The 17,363-nt window shown below is 41.3% G+C and overlaps 1 protein-coding gene across 1 annotated transcript in view; it reads right to left on the bottom strand.

The window, feature by feature from the left end:
* Positions 1-17,363, bottom strand: part of ARHGEF3 (Rho guanine nucleotide exchange factor 3) — a 289,077-nt gene that overhangs the window by 190,320 nt on the left and 81,394 nt on the right. The window contains exon 2 of the mRNA XM_069736683.1: positions 10,229-10,295. Within this exon, the coding sequence (XP_069592784.1) occupies positions 10,229-10,295 (67 nt within the window). The remainder of the gene's footprint in view (positions 1-10,228; positions 10,296-17,363) is intronic.

Below are 17,363 nucleotides of genomic sequence, written 5' to 3'. Positions count from 1 at the left end.
GTCTTTAAAATATTCGTATGCGCTCATTTCAGCTGTAAACAGTTACATTCTTCCACCTCCCTCCTCCTGGACGACCGCGAATCACGCTGTTGGCTGGGACAACCATCATACAGGAGACTGCAAAAGAGCTCCACATAATGCAAAGCTATCATCTGAAAATCAATTTTTTTTTAAATAGCTTTTTGCAAAACTTGTATTTTATTTTTTTAATTGGCTATGTTCTTTTCATATTTCAATTTTTATTAAAGAACTAAACATCAGTTATCTTGCAATTTCACACTGGGTGCCTTTTTAGACTCTAACTTCCTGTCCTTTTAGGAGTTTTCAGCAGTCTCATTATCATCAGAGGCAGGACTATAATGACAGGTAACACCTCTATACACAGCTGATAATGATCCACCAATCACAATAGACGATGTTGCAGCTTCCCCTCTATTCAAAATTACCTTTGCACACGCTCATAAGATGCATCAATACAAAAGAAAGGGTCGGGATCCAACTATTGTGGCCAATGTACATGTGTTGTTTCCTGAAACAGCAGGAAGTTAGAGTGTAAAAAAGCCACAGTGGCCAATATGAAAATTGCAAGATTTATATATTTATTTATTTTTAGCTGAGATCAGCGTGACCAGGCAACAATGATTGGAGTTGTATTCTGCAGCAGCTGTGTAACTTCTGTGTAAAATACAGAATTTATAAAAAGAAAATGTGTGGGTTCCCGAGCAAATAACCAGCAGATAATAATCATTATATAAAATAGGGGGCAGGTCAGTGAGGGGTCAGTGACCTTTCAGCAGTCTTCATTATGAATAGCTAAGCAGAGCACCACAGGGAGACCCCCAAAGACCGCCCTGGAGCACGAGCATATCATTAACTGAAAATAAATATTAAACAAGAACCACAAGACAGATTTCATCATAAGGTATCAGTGTAATCAGTATACCGGCGCCGACCTGACACTGCCTGTAGGTGACTGACTGTGCACAATCCTGCTGACAGGTTCCCTTTACTATATAGTTTATGGCCACTTTCTATATTGTTGCACTGGTTCTTGTTACATTTCTATTTTAGGTCTCGACCCCTACATCACTGACACTGCAACCTTAAGGTGAGAAAAAAGATAAAATGCGTCCAGCTTCCTCCCAGCTGACAGGATATATACCCCAGCTAAATAACTGGTCTAAAATAAACATTAAATCAATAAAGGAGAAGAAAAAAGTAAAAGAATACAACAACGGAAGCTAGGGCATAGTAAATCATGGGCTGTGACAGAGGCCGCAGCACCAATCTGGAGGAAAGATGATTGTTTAGAGCTGAAGAAGTCACGACTCTTCCTGTACGGTGAAGCCTCCTGGGATTGCATTGTAGGGTGGGCAAATGAATAAGGTCACCAGATATATATATATATATATATATATATACATATATATATATATATTCTGAAAGGAAGGGTTATTCTAAAGAGATGACTAAATGTGAGTGTGGTGAGACCACGCGGTGCAGCAGGTCTGGCGGCTGAGACTTTGCCAATGGCCAAAGGATTTTATTTCTACTGCGATATGGCTCCGATTCATCAAAGCAATCTTATCAGAATTCTGGGATAAATTGTCTTGAAATGTTGCAAAGTTGTGCAAGAATTTTGAGACTTTTGATGTTTTAATGCCAGTTTCTCCCGGTTGCTCCAGTATAGGCAGAGTGGAACTGGAGCATGATGGAGTAATTCATGACGAACTGTGAGGTTCCTTATGCCAGAATAATAGAATCATAAAATGGTAGAGTTGAAAGGGACCTCCTGGGTCATCTGATCCAACCCCCTGCTCAAAGCAGGATTCACTAAATCATCCCAGACAGATGTCTGTCCAGCCTCTGTTTGAAGATTTCCATTGAAGGAGAACTCACCACCTCTTGTGGCAGCCCGTTCCACTCATTGATCACCCTCACTGTCAAAAAGTTTTTTTCTAATATCTAATCTGTGTCTCCTCCCATTCAGTTTCATCCCATTGCTTCTAGTCTTTCCTTGTGCAAATGAGAATAAAGATGATCCTTCTACAATGTGACAGCCCTTGAGATATTTGTAGACAGCTATTAAGTCTCCTCTCAGTCTTTTTTTTTGCAAGCTAATCATTCCCACATCTTGTAACCGTTCCTCATAGGACATGGTTTGCAGACCGGTCACCATTCTATTGCTCTTCTCTGAACTTGTTCCAGTTTATTGATGTCTTTTTTAAAATGTGGTGCCCAAAACTAGACACAGTATTCCAGGTGAGGTCTGACAAAAGAGGAGTAGAGGGCAATAATGACTTTGCGTGATCTAGACTCTATGCTTCTGTTAATACATCCCAGAACTGTATTTGCCTTTTTTGCTGCTGCATCACACTGTTGACTTGTGTTCAGTTTATCATTTATTAGTATACCCAAGTCTTTTTCAAATGTGCTGTTGCTTAGCCCTATTCCTCCCATTCTGTATATGCTTTTTTCATTTTTATTGCCCAGATGTAGGACTTTGCATTTTTCCTTGTTAAAAACCATTCTGTTAGTTGCTGCCCACTGCTCCAATTTATTTATATCTTTTTGAATCCTCTCTCTCTTCTCTAGTATTAGCGATCCTTCCTAGCTTTGTTTCATCAGCATATTTAATCAGTATACCCTCAAATCCTTCAGTTAAATCATTGATAAAGATGTTGAACAATGCAGGGCCCAGGACAGAACCCTGTGGTACCCCACTTGAGATATTCTTCCAACTGGATGTGCAGCCATTTACTCTTTGGGTCCGATCACTAAGCCAGTTATGAATCCACCTAACAGTTGCCTTGTCTATTCCATTCTTAGCCATTTTTTCAATACGTATAGTGTGAGATACTTTGTCAAATGCTTTGCTGAAGTCAAAATATACTTTATCTACAGCATTTCACTGATCCACCCAGTCAGTGATTCTGTCATAGAATGAAATTAAGTTAGTCTGACATGACTTATTAGTTACAAGCCCATGCTGACTCTGGTTAATACCTTCATTATTATCCAGGTACGTACATACATGTTGTTCAAGGATCTTTCCTGGTATAGAAGTCAGACTCACCAGCCTATAGTTTCAGGGAACTATAGGCTCGTGAGTCTGACTTCTATACCAGGAAAGATCTTTGAACCTGGGTCCACCTTCTTCCTGTTTTTGAAGATAGGAACAACATTTGCTCTTCTCCAGTCTTCTGGGACTTCTCCCGATCTTCAAGAATTTTCAAAGATTATGGAGAGTGGTTCAAAAATTTCTTCTGCTATTCTGCTATCTCCTTCAGTACTCTGGGGTGTAAGAAATCTTACACCAGTCAGGGACTGGTGTAAGATTTCTGCAAAGGTACAATGAGGCACACAACTTTCGTAAGATGCTCCTGATTCATGAAGAAGGGTGACCTTCTTCATAAACCAGAAGCGTCTGACTCCATCACACGAATCATCAAAACCAAAGAAAAAAAATCACCAGTATTGATGAATTAGGGCTAATGTGTTATCACCCTAATAGGATACCACCATTGCACATCTCTTCCCACCAAAATATTCCAACTTTACCTGGTTTTACTAAAAAGCGGAGGCTTTTAAGGACTGCAGGATCTCAGCCAAAAAAAGTGGGACCATGTAAGGTCACTGATTGGGGTCACCGAGTGCTGAAAAGCAGAGGGCAGAAAAGTCAACAACACTGCTGACTACATAACTCCAGACCGCCTCTGGCATTAACATCAGCACAAACACTGTGCCTATGTCGAGAGCTCCATGGCCGAGCAGGTGTGTGCAGCCTTACATCACGAAGCACAATGCTGAGTGTCGGATGGAGTGGTGTAAAGCCGCCACCACTAGACTCTGGAGGAGATGTGTCCTGTGTAGTGACAGAGCACACTTCCTAGGTGGTTGGACCCCTATTGATCATCTATTCTATTGCTATCTTGGTACAAACCCATTAGCTGTGATGGTCAGGTTTCCATATACTTTCGGCCATATAGTGCATATATCGATTCAGGTAAATACAAAACGTCCAGATGAACAGAATTTTCATGCAGTAAATTGCAAAGGAAATGTCCTTATGTGAAAATGTCATAGGAGTTTTTGAACTTTTTAATATGCGAATGTCATTTTGGGGGAATGCATTAATTGCTATGACAACTGCTTCCTACAAGGACACGGTGGATATTCTATAAAAGATGTTTAATCTGAGTAATTTTCTGGCAGCTGCTCCTGAGCTGGTTCATTTAGGCTGGACAATAAATGTAATTTCCTCCACAACATAGCCGACCTGATTCCCTGTATAAATCAATGTTCTGACGTCGGAGTGTCCTTCTTTCTCTCTGTCTCGTTGATTTATAGCAGATTCATAAAGCGTTACTTTGCATTTGTTCTGGATGTGACGTAGTAAGACAAAAATGTCAAGTTTAGAGCACAAGATTGCTGGTTTGCGGTTCTGTAACGAAAAATTATTGCTAAAAAAATATTTTGTGATTACAAAAGTATGGAAAAACTTTGTCAGAATCTGTGATGGTCGCCTATAAGGTCAATGTACGAGTGTTGCGGGAAAAGCATGTTACTGCCCAAAGTAACTGATGGAAACCTTTTTGGTCTACATTTGGCCATCAAAGTCTCCATTCAATTCAGCAAGTAGCTTTGGCGATTTTCCAAGCCTACATGCAGGCAGTACATCAAGGACAGTTTTGGAAACCCCATATCCTCCAATGGCAGTTTGTTTAATAAAAAAAAAAATAATTGTACTTTACTCGCCCTCCCCAGGTCCGATGCTGAGTCTCCCCAGCTGCTCCCAGCATCCCGACTCTGCCTTAGTTGATGGCTTGAGCCTCTTAGCTCATTGATTGGCTGCAGTGTTGTTGACGTGATGTCATTAACACACAACAGGGGAGGAAACTCAACAATGGACCCGGGAAAGGTGAATAAAGCTCATTGTTGTTTTTAAACACACTGTGCCTAGTGACAGGGGATATCTGAAACTGGAAAATCCTTTGTATTTTAATATAAAGTGAAATTTGGCAAATAACTCAATAGTATCTACAGTGGGGAAAATAAGTATTTGATACTCTGCCGATTTTGCAAATTTTCACATACATAGAATGGAGAATCCTTTAATTTTTATTGTAGATACACTTCAACTGTGAGAGACAGAATCTTAGACATAAAATCCAGAAAATCACATTGTACAGTGGGTACGGAAAGTATTCAGACCCCTTTAAATTTTTCACTCTTTGTTTCATTGCAGCCATTTGGTAAATTCAAAAAAGTTCATTTTTTTTCTCATTAATGTACACTCTGCACCCCAACTTGACCAAAAAAAACTGAAATGTAGAATTTTTTGCAAATTTAATAAAAAAAAGAAAAACTGAAATATCACATGGTCATAAATATTCAGACGCATTGCTCAGACACTCATATTTAAGTCACATGACGTACATTTCCTTGTGATCCTTGAGATGGTTCTACTCCTTCATTGGAGTCCAGATGTGTTTAATTAAACTGATAGGAATTGATTTGGAAAGGCACACACCTGTCTATATAAGACCTCACAGCTCACAGTGAATGTCAGACCAAATGAGAATCATGAGGTCAAAGGAACTAGACAAGGAGCTCAGAGACAGAATTGTGGCAAGGCACAGAGCTGGCCAAGGTTACAACAGAATTTCTGCAGTATGGAAGAAGTTTGGGACCACCAGAAGTCTTCCTAGACCTGGACGTCCAGCCAAACTGAGCACTCGTGGGAGAAGAGCCTTGGTGGGAGTGGTAAAGAAGAATTCCAATTTCACTGTAGCTGAGCTCCAGAGATGCAGTAGGGAGATGGGAGAATGTTCTGTAAAGTCAACTATCACTGCAGCAGAGTATTATGCAGCCCCACACACTGTAAAATGCAGCCCCCCCAAACAGAATAATTCAGCCCTCCTCAAGCACACACAGTATAATGCAGCCCCCCAACTCACAATATAATGCAGCCCTCCCACACAGTATAGTGCAGTCCCCCACACACAGTATAGTGCAGCCCCCCTACACACACAGTATAGTGCAGCCCCCCCACACAGTATAATGCAGCCCCCAACTAAGTATAATGCAGCCCCCACACAGTATAGTGCAGTCCCCCACACACACAGTATAGTGCAGCCCCCACACAATATACTACAGCCCCCACACAGTATAATGCAGTGCCAACGAAGTGCAGTGCAGCCCCCACTCACAGTATAATGCAGCCCCCCTACACGCACACACAGTATAGTGCAGCCCCCCACACACAGTATAGTGCAGCCCCCCACGCACATAGTATAGTGCAGTCCCCCCACACACAGTATAATGCAGCCCCCCACTCACAGTATAGTGCAACCCCCCACACAGTATAATGCAGCCCCTCCACAAACACACAGTATAGTGCAGCCCCCCACACACACACACAGTATAGTGCAGTCCCCCCACACACAGTATAGTTAAGGGACAGAGAGTTTCCTGTCATGAAGTGAGTTCAGTAAAAGCAGACCTATGGACTGACTAGTGAGCAGAACCACGTGATGTGGGTTTCCCTGATGTGAGTGGAGACCGACGCAGTGGATAGCGGGATCCTGAGCAGAGAGAGTGATCAACAGAGTGATTAACCGGAGACGGGTCCTGGGAGAGGATGTCTAGCGGTACGGCCCAGTGTTTATAACTCAGAGCGGTAATGGGCCAAGACAGGGAAGAGAACGTGAGACAAAGAGAGGAAGAGAGTGCCCCGGACGGGATTTCCAGACCATCAGAAACAGGGAAGCTAAGTGCCGGCCATATTGGCAAACTGCTTCCTTTCTGAGGGAAGAGGACGCGGAACCGCGGGTTGATAACAGGACTCTCACTATCTGGGCTGTTGTACTGAGCTGGGTAGTGGTCAAGATATAGGACTGAAAAAGGTAGAACCGCGTCATTCTGAGAAGGACAGGACGAATGTACAGTATGTGTAGATGTGGAAGATGCTCTATGTATTAAAGGAAAGGTCTGTGAAGTATTGCACCTTCTATCTACTGTACATGGTTCCACCAAGTTGTGGTTAGAAGACTGTTTACTGTTGGTTGGTGGTCTCCCTCATTGACCCTTACAACAGATGAAGTCACCAGCATCATACGGCCTGCACGGGTGTAGCGCCTCCATAGCACAAGTCCACACACCCAGCAGCCAGGACCGCCACCTTCATGTAACGTGTCGGGGCGAGTGCCTCGTCCACGACTACCGCCCCGCGCCACGTTACAGCAGCTCCAGCTGTGGCCGGATGTACAGAACACTCGTGGCTGCAGCTCACCTCCCATTCACTTCTATTGGAGATGAGTGCAAAGCAACTACTGTGTCCATTTGATCTCTGGCCCGAGATGTCTCATACAACTCCCACGTGACCTTTCTCAAGTTGAGCAGCAATTAAAATAAGTGACGTTACAGGAAAGCTGCAATTCTGCATTGATCGCATTCACTTTTACCGCAGTACAAATGTTCAGCGCCGCCATCTAATGTGTCTCTGTTATTCCATGTTGTCACATTTGCATTGAGTTGCACAAGCACAGAAGTCACCGAAGGCTTAGTGCACATGGAGAAGCCTTTTACATTATATACTTTGCATGTTTCCACTTTGCAGCTACAACTGGATTATGTTACGATGCAAATCATAATGTGGCTTTCGGTTGTTTTCATCCTTGGACAAGTTCATCTGTGCGACTTCCCTGCAGCATCTAAAAATATTATGTTGGCCATATTATGACCATATGGTGAACAAATGCCTCCATGAGATATAATCTGCTAAAAGCAATAAAGACCTCATATGATTTCCACATGTATCAGACACATTTCAATTAGTGGTGAGCAAGCGTATTGGGATGAGGTGTTATCTCAGCATGCTCTGGTGAGATCTGGTTAGCAGGCTCCTGGCTGTAAAATTATTTAACCCCTTCTGATGGATTTACATCGTGGGACATGACTGAACGCCGGACAGGTATGGGATATTGTTGCTTTTTTATGTTTTTTTTTTTTACAGAACAAGGGTCTTCAGGTGGATTAAGCGTACAATAAAGATTTTAAAACACTATGTGCATTTATTTCATTAAAATACTTTATTCTTAATGTGTGTGTGTATTATTAACCCTTTACTACTATTGGATTAATAATGGATAGGTGTCTTGACATCTCTCCATTATTAACCCGGCTTAATGTCACCTTACAATAAAAAGGTGACATTAACCCTTCACTACCCCATATCCCACTGCTACAGGGGAGTGGGAAGAGAGAGGCCAAGTGCCAGAATAGGCGCATCTTACAGATGTGCCTTTTCTGGGGTGGCTGGGGGCAGATGTTTTTAGCCGGGGGGGGGGGGGGGAGTAATACCAAAGAACCCTCTCCAGGCTATTAATATCTGCCCTCAGTCACTGGCTTTACCATTCTGGCGGAGAAAATTGCGCGGGAGTCCACGCCATTTTTTTCCATGATTTAACCCTTTATTTTAACAGCTAGAGCCACCTAATTTTGCACACAGACACTTCTAACATTAGTAGTGAGGGATATGTAATAAAATAAGGGATATGAAATGGTTTACTGTATGTAACCATGTCTCATATCCTGTCGGGTTTGAGAAGGAGAGAGCAAAAGCCGGCAATTGAATTACCGGCTTTTAAGAAGCTATCTATGTATGAAATATAAATATATAAATATATATATATATATGTGTCTCACTGACATATATATATATAGATATATACCTATACTATGTGTAGACATTTATTCTAACCTGTCAGTGTAATTTTACTGTACACCGCACTGAATTACCGGCTTTTCTATAGAACACCGCTGCGTATTTCTCGCAAGTCACACTGTTGGTCCGTGTGTAATCCGTATTTTTCTCGCCTCCCCTAGATTTCATTGGTGGATTTTTTGCGCAATACGCTGACAAACGCAGCATGCTACGATTTTCCCAGCCCATAAAATACGTGTGCAATGCGTAGTTTTTGAGCCTCTCATACATCCGTAAAACTCGCTAGTGTGACGCCGGCCTAATTTCTATCACATTCATCATTAATTCACCTTCCTTTTGCAACATAGACCGGGGCACAAGGTAGACAAGCATGGATTGCCCCACAGTGGACACTCACTTCCGAAGTCAATGGAGATATATCCAATGTCAAAGTCAAAGGGGGGGGGCTTATCTCCAGCATTACACAATGCTGTAGATAAGCCCCTGATGCCGGTGGGCTGAGCTCACCTTCGATTTTGGGGCTGACAGGTTCCCTTTAAGTATTTGCTACAGACATTTCTGTATTTTTTGGAAGGAAAAATTGCAGAATAAAAATGCTTTTTTTGTGTGTGCGTATTTGATGCGTTGTTTTTTTCCCCATTTAATAAAATGCTGTACAAACGCTGGAAAGAATTGACATTCTGTAGATTAATATGTGCAAGGAAGAAATAAGCAGCATTTGCCGGAGAATTTAAGACTCTCATTCACTTTGTTGGGACAGTAAAATGCTGCATTTTTCACCGCAAAAAAAGCATGGAAAAAAATGCAAGCAAAAACGTAACGTGAACTTATCATAAGACTACATCCAAATCCCAAGTGAAAAGTTACAATAATCACTATTAATATGGATGTTTCCTATATAACATATCTACAAAATGCCAAAAAGGGATGTAAGAATATTATGGTCACTGAAAACTGCACTTATTACAGAAAAATATTGCTCTATTGATAATATTTTATATTTTTTTTCAGCTATAAATAAAATGTGAATATACGGTACACAGGGGTTTATGGACACAATGTATTACTCAGCTGTAAATTAAAGGGGACCTGTCATCACTTCTGATCTGTTAGTTTTTGTATTTGGCATATCAAAACAACTCTGCATCATCTTTCTTAAAATCTTGTACTGTCCCGTTCCTCTACTATTCCTCCGAGAAATTTTGGAATTGGCAGCCGGGTATTATCAGTATGGGGAGGGGGCGTGTCCCTAAACACTCTGATACTGTCCAATCAGTGCTCCCAGTTTCAGATTCTGCAGGGACACGCCCCTCAGACTAAGTCCACGGGTTGCTCATTTGTTTCCAGGAGGAATAATGGAGGAACGGCACAATGCGGAGTTATGAAAAAAGACGCTCCAGAATTATTTTAATTTAAGCATTTATTAAAACATACATGGCAGATCCATTTCAATGTTAAATTCATACAAACAAAACAAAAAGGAAAAAAAAAATGTCTTACCCCTTTAAAGTTCCAGCCTTTAGGAGAGGAAAACAAGGAGAATGAATTTGTTGGTTGCCATGTTGTTCTGCAAAGGGAGAAATGAGGGGAAAAAAAGTATTTTTTTTAGTATGTACCTACCAGGAATAACTCACTATCACTCTCTTGACACAATCCTAAGACGCAACTATTTCCTGACACTTTATATTTTTGTCTTATTTTGTAAACATGTGCAGAAAACGAAGCCCCCGATAATGACGGTTTACTGACATCCAATACTCAGACAGCACTGGCTCCCGTAAACTGTGATGGCAACTGAGAAGCTGAATGACTCCACGAGAAGAGGACACTTCATGTGAGAAGATAAACAAGCGCCCGTCAGCACCTCAAGGCTCATTTACTAGTTACTTTGACCATCACAGGAGCCTTTATCCCAAGTCAGCCATTAAAGAAAACATCATGGGCCCATATCGGCATTTTTAGATTTTTTTTCAGGTCATTTTTTTTTTTGTCTTGTGCTATTAGTTCACATTTTTATGCATAAAATACTTTAAAAAAAATAAAACTAAATTAAAAAGCCTCTTGATTTTGCCTGAGACCTGCTTTGTGACTCTTTAGTGCATGTTTCCTTAAACAGCGCAGAATTTTTGACAAAATATCTGGGGCACATAAAATAATTCGGGGGGGAAGGACTGGAGTACATTTGTGCCAAATTTTGTGATATTTTTTTTTTTTTTTAAAAGTTGTATTTGATAAATCAGCTGAACACATCTGGAAATCCCAAACCCTGCCGAAAATAACAAAACATAAAAAAGAGGTGATCACATATAAAGTAGATATTAAAAAAGGCACAAATTAAAAGAAGAATAAAACATACCAGTAATTGAGAAACAGGTTAAAGAAAATAGACAAAAAGAGGGCACAAATGCAGTAATGAATTGAGCCCAAAGACATTTTTCAACATTACAAATTTTGAGGATTTAAGATATTTTTTTATAAAACATAACAAAAAAAATACGTAAAAAAAAAAAAACACAAAAATTGAAGCCAAAAAAAGAAAGAGAAAAACACACATACACAAATAATAAAAAAGCAAAGCAAAAATAGTCAAAATCAGCATCTTCAGTATGGAATATAAATATGGAAGACCCAAAAGGTTCCGTATCAAGCAGGGAAGCGATTCATAAAGTTATTTTAGAAGTGAAATTATAGTAAAAATAGTTAGGCAATGTGCAAGCAGATGTTTTTTGGAAGTAGCTTTTCAAGTGGAAACCACTTCTGGAAACACTCCTTTTTCTGGGTGTTTTTCTTTTGGGTATTCTCACACTGTCGTATATTCTTTCTTCTGAGAGAATCAGGCTGATTATGCTAATGACACGTGGCAGAGTTTGATCCGAGTGTCACCTTAGTGTGATCCGATTTTCTGGCATGAAAGAGTCGCAGCACAAGTGCAAAGATGGAGACTTAATTTGTCCATCTTCTCCATTGTCTCTGTGCGTGTACATCAGACTGCACTCGGAAGACATCTGAGTGCAGTCCGATGGGTGCGTGTGATCCGATTATTAGATGCACTCACGGCATGCTGCGATTGTTTTCCCATGACAAATCGCTGATCTGCACTGCCCCATAGAATAACATTGGGCCGAGTGCTATCTGATAAAACATTGCATAGTACTCGGCCATGTTATAAGGCAGTGTGAGCATACCCTGTCCTGAAGCTTTGTTGGTTTTTTTTAGTAGATCCGCTTCAAAGAAGTCACATGTGCTTTCTTTTTTTTTAAGAAATAAAAAAACATTAATAAATGCTTATCAAATCTGTGAACAGCAAAGAGGTTTAACATTAAAGTGAACAGGAAGAGTTTTCTATTTTTTTTTTTTTTAGGCAATTTTTTATTTCAATTTTTTGGAATGCATCCGCATTCAAAATAAAATTCTTAAAGCACCACCCCAGCATTTATTTTTCTTGCACCATTCCCATGCCCCTGTCTCGTACTCACCTGCTGCCGCCACCTTCATCCTTTTCCAGCGTCGCTCCTAACGGTCTCTGGCGAAAAGTAACCTCCAGTGTTTCATGGAGCGCGTCGGGGGTCACTTTTCAATACAAGTCTGTGAGAGTCTCGTATTCGCTCTCATAGACTTGCGTTGAGTTCTTATGATTTCCGACCAGTCAGAAATGACGGGCACAAGATGGCGCTGCGGGACTGGAGCGGCATCGGGAAATGGTGAAGCCGCCGGAAGGTGAACATAAGAACGGGGGAAGGGGGCTTACATTTAAAGCGCCACTCCAGCGCTGAAATAAAATGATGGAGTGGTGCTTTAAAAAGCTCATTGTGCACGCAGCCTTAAATAGGAGAAATAGGGGAAAGAATAAAAGTGTATCGCCACGGAGAGTTCATCCTCACTTCTCAATAAACTTTCTAAACTTTCCGAGACTGAAACTTTTGGGACTTCCGTATCAAGAGGATATATGGAAGGATCTCCAGGGTCCAGGGTCTCAATCCGCTGGAAAAAAAAAAAAAAAGATAAAAACATCATGACGGCTACATAGGTAAGGAAGCTGCTGAAGTGATTGATGCCGCCTGACCCTGGTCAGTGACATAGAGAAGAATCCAGCTCTCGGTGAGTGAGAATATGATGTCAGTGACACGCTGGCTGCGGGGAAATGAGCCACTTTCCAGAGAACGAGCCTCCATCAGATCAGGCAGTCAGCTCTGAGATTAATGAGACCACCTGGATAGTCACTGACCGAATCCAGATGTTTATATCTTGGACTATATCCTGCCGTCTGTGTGTTTATTCTTTTATTTCATATTCATGAAACGTTTCTGAGGCTCAAAAAAATAAGACTGAACTTGTAAAAACCAGTTTATGTGGTTTTCAGCTGGACATGAAAAAAAAAGGAGGATGACACTTGAAGACCTCCTACCATCTGTGACCATACGGCCTAATGAAAGGGCACGGATCTATCTATGGTCATTAATAAGGCTGGGCTGCTTTATGGTGAGTTTGCTGAAAAAAAAAAACAGCAAAAGAAAGTGGAAAAAACACATTACTTTATTGAAACAATGCAGTTTTCCATAAAATAAATAATAGAAAAAAAACCAGCATAAGGGCTTGCTCACACTGGCCTATAATACGGAGGAGTCCAATAACAATCAGTCAAGTACAGTAAATTCACAGCCAGAACCGTTAGAATGGACTGGATAGAAATATGTCAGTAACATACTGCATATAATCACTGTTTTGCATGTGTAGTTTTCTGTACTTGTATTTAGATAATACATAAATAAATCAAAAAAATGGCAGACAGCTGTGAGCTGGTCTTATTAGTCTGGGAAGGGGCCAATAAAGATGGAGCTTCCTAGCCTATTAATGTCTGCTTAGCCTTTACTGGTTATTAAAAAGGAAGAGGGGGGCAAAAATAATGACGTGGGCTACCCCCTATTTTTAATAACCAGCAAAGGTTAAGAAGACAGCTGGGGGCTGATATTAACAGGCTTGGAAGGTCCATGGATATTGGCCCCTTCCCAGCCTAATAAGAGCAGCTGTGAGCTGGTCTTATTAATCCAAAAGACTAGTGCATGCTGCAATTTTTTTTACATGGACACACGGTCCACGTGAAAAAATGCTCATCTGAAGATGTCTCCCTTCTGTCTAATTTGCAGTTACTGCCTGTTGTAAAGTGCCATCCTTCTCCAGCAGCAGAGACACCAAGACAGATTGCAGGAAATTCGGTTCAGAATTTGTCTCTCCATCCAGGGGTGGAACAATGGATGTTGCAGCCATAGCAGCTGAATGTGCAAAAGATCGGAGCAGCAGAGCACCGGGCCTCTACTAAGGAGATGGTGATATGCTGACTGCCATACAAGCAAGAAAAAAACAATATCCTGTTGTGTGATAGTAAGTGTCCTAGGCCTCACCATCTCTTGAGGCTAGTAGAAGATCATCACGCTGACCCCTATTGTGATTGGCCATTTGGGATGCCTTATTCCAAACTTTATTTTGGGGACCCTTCTCTTCTAGTTACGCCCCATCTCTACTTTCCGGTCTGTCAAACAGTATACAGGCATAACATAAAGGCAAATTTTTGGTTTAGGGAAGGCAAAGCATTAGACAGTGTTGGAAAGTGAGCGAAAGATAATTCCAGCACATATAGTGCTGACAGAATGCTGATGAGGGGAACAGCCCCCACTCACACGGAATGAATGTCAATTCATCTACCTAACATTAATGCTTTAAAATGAAGCATCATATACAGCAGTCCAACAATATAAGATACAGATGAACACGAATCTCTAAATGCTGCCATTTGTGGTCTGTCTGATTTGTCCATTCTAACTAACATGTCTTCTTCAGTCCATCAATATAACAGTATGAATCATACCTCAGCTGAACCATCACCATATGTCTGGTACAAAGCCCGGCTGACAGGCATGTCCTCAGTTTTCAAAGAAGAAGAAAAAAACTTTTGAAGTTCAAAGCCGCGTTCATCGAACTGGTGGGGTCTTTAATTATGCAACACGTGAACTGCGCTCAGGGAAATCTGACCAGGGTTCTCCCACATTAATTGCACCTTCTCCTTCTTCTTTCATCAGCATTGTGGCTCACCAGAATATTTTGCCAGTGTCTCATTTGTCCTGAAGACAATAAAACTTATTGACGTGTCCTGTAAAAACGTGTTCTCGGCAGTAAACATCTGAAGAGTAAGTGGCTACAGTCCTGTCATTGGCACGAAAATGAGCGTTTTCTATTCTTCAGCAGAAAAGAGGAATATAATTCTGTGTGGTCCTGCTGCTTTGGGTTTCGTTTAGAAAACCACCATCAAATTTGACAATTTGGGCAATGTTCTTTGTAAAACAGCAGTAATAATACAAAATAAATTTGTAGAAAGAACAGGGATAGGACTGCAGAGGATGGGGTAAAGGGATTTTCTCTGATGAAGTTCCTTCAGACTTTTTGGGTTATCTAGAAGAATGATTGTCTGGAGAAGATAAGGTGAGTCCTGTGCCATACCTACAGTAAAGCATCCCGGTAACAGTCATGTGTGGTGGCTTCTCATCCATGGAGGGGGCTACTCAGAATTTTAACTAAGAACACTGCCATGAATAAAGAATGGAATCTAAGAACTCTTCAAGAGCAACTTAACCCAACGATCCAGGAGCAATTTGGTGATGACCAATACTTTTTTCAGCATGATGGAGACCACGTCACAAAGCAAAAGTGGTAACCAAACGACTAGGTGAACAAAACATTGACATTTTGGGTCCATGGACAGGAAACTCGCCAGATCTCAATCCCATTGATAAATTGTGCTCAATCTTCAAAATGTCGGGGCACAAAAAACACAGAAATTATGTTACACTCCAAGCACTGATTGGACAAGAATAGGTTGTCATCAGCCAAGATTTGGCCCAGAAGATGATATGCAGCTGCCAGGGTGAAGGGCAGAAGTCTTGAAAAATAAGGGACGACGCTGTAAGTATCGAGTCTTTGCACAAATTTGATGCAATTGTGAATAAAAATTTTAAAATATCTGAAATCTTATAATTATACCCACAGAAACATCTGACTTAAAGATCGAAAACTACTGAATTAGCAAACCGTGCGAGAATCTAAAGTTTTGTCAATTGGCAGATATGTAAAAAAAATGTTGGAGGAACAAGTTCCAGAGCTATGTGAAGTATGTCATTCGCCGGGTGATAAATGTCGTACACTCTATTATAAGGAAGGTCTCGCCTGTCCTTCATGTACTGATAAATGGTAAGACACATTCTGTACACCATTCTACATCAGTTGTTCTACAGGAGAAGTCATGTGTATGGGAGAGTCGGGAGAGATGGGCATCCGGCCAACAGTTATTTGAGGTGTACCAGAATCTTTCTCCTCAGTACTGGATTTACACCTCTGGCGCCTGAAGGCAAAGATTATCCGACATCTTAGATTTCATTCATTAAGTAGGTCACACCTGCAAAATTTACTTTCATCTTAAAATGTGATCGCTAGGGTATGCCATCACTTTATGATCCTACAAAAATAAGAGGACATTGCAAATGGATGAGGCTGTCTGCAGATGTCTGCTCTGCCACTGCTGAGCAAGGAAAACCTAAACGGCATGCCGATGTACCGGATCCCCTTATTCTCAGGATCAGTGTTGATCCCAGAGGTCAGACTTCCACAAATTATGAAGTGTCCTACTGAATGGCCATCATTTTATGATCCTACAAAAATAAGAGGACATTGCAAGTGGATGAGGCTGTCTGCAGATGTCTGCTCTGCCACTACTGAGCATGGAAAACCTAAACGTCATGCAGAGCTGTTCCAGTGCTAGATCCCCTTATTCTCAGGATCAGTGGCGATCCCAGAGGTCAGACTTCCACCAATTATGAAGTGTCCTACTGAATGGCCATCACTTTAAAGGGGTTGTCCCAACTTTTTAAATGTGCAAAATTGGAAAATGCTGGTAAAGAGAAGCAAATTTTCTCTGCTCTCAAGTATTAAGGGAATTTTGGTTCTACAGTTTGCAGCTATTTGCCGTTTCCAGACACTTCTGTGTGGTCTATTAGTGGTAGCCGGTCTCCTATGCCAAGAGAACGCGCTTCAAAGCTGTATGCGATACAGTTTGCAAGTGCTGCTCTGAAGCTAACCGGATCTCTGAATCCAGATATTTTCAATGCCCCTGTGCTCCACTAATGCTAAAGAGGCAAAGCTGCATCAGAACTGTCAATTATTAAGAGGGCACCGCCCCGGGAAAGCCGAAAGCCAGGTGGCTGGAGAGCAGTTCGGAGAATAACCTTTACGGCTCTGCTAAAATAAAGTAGAAAATTACAGTGCGCCCCACAGTCCACAAAACATTTAGCCCTCCCTGCAGTCTTGTCCACTTAAACCAATCAAAGCAACCAGGCCTAGTCCCATCTAACCGGCCATCCAAATATTTTTCACTCCTGCGAATGAGTGACATGAGAACAGTCACGGACTGGAGTAAGATTTCTAGCATAAGGAACATGCATTGGAAGAGCCGTGGAATCACTGCCACATGTGGATGGAGCTGGGCAAAACTGGTGTGAAGATGCCAAAAATAAAAAAAAATTGGCGCAATTATTTTGCAACGTTTTAAAGCAATTTACACCAAAATTTCATCAGAGACATAATTTGCAGA

This window comes from Ranitomeya imitator, chromosome 8 (assembly GCF_032444005.1).
Source record: "Ranitomeya imitator isolate aRanImi1 chromosome 8, aRanImi1.pri, whole genome shotgun sequence".
Classification (NCBI taxonomy): Eukaryota; Metazoa; Chordata; class Amphibia; order Anura; family Dendrobatidae; genus Ranitomeya; species Ranitomeya imitator.
The sequence above is the reverse complement of the archived record's forward strand: the minus strand, read 5'-3'. Positions and strand labels throughout refer to the sequence as shown.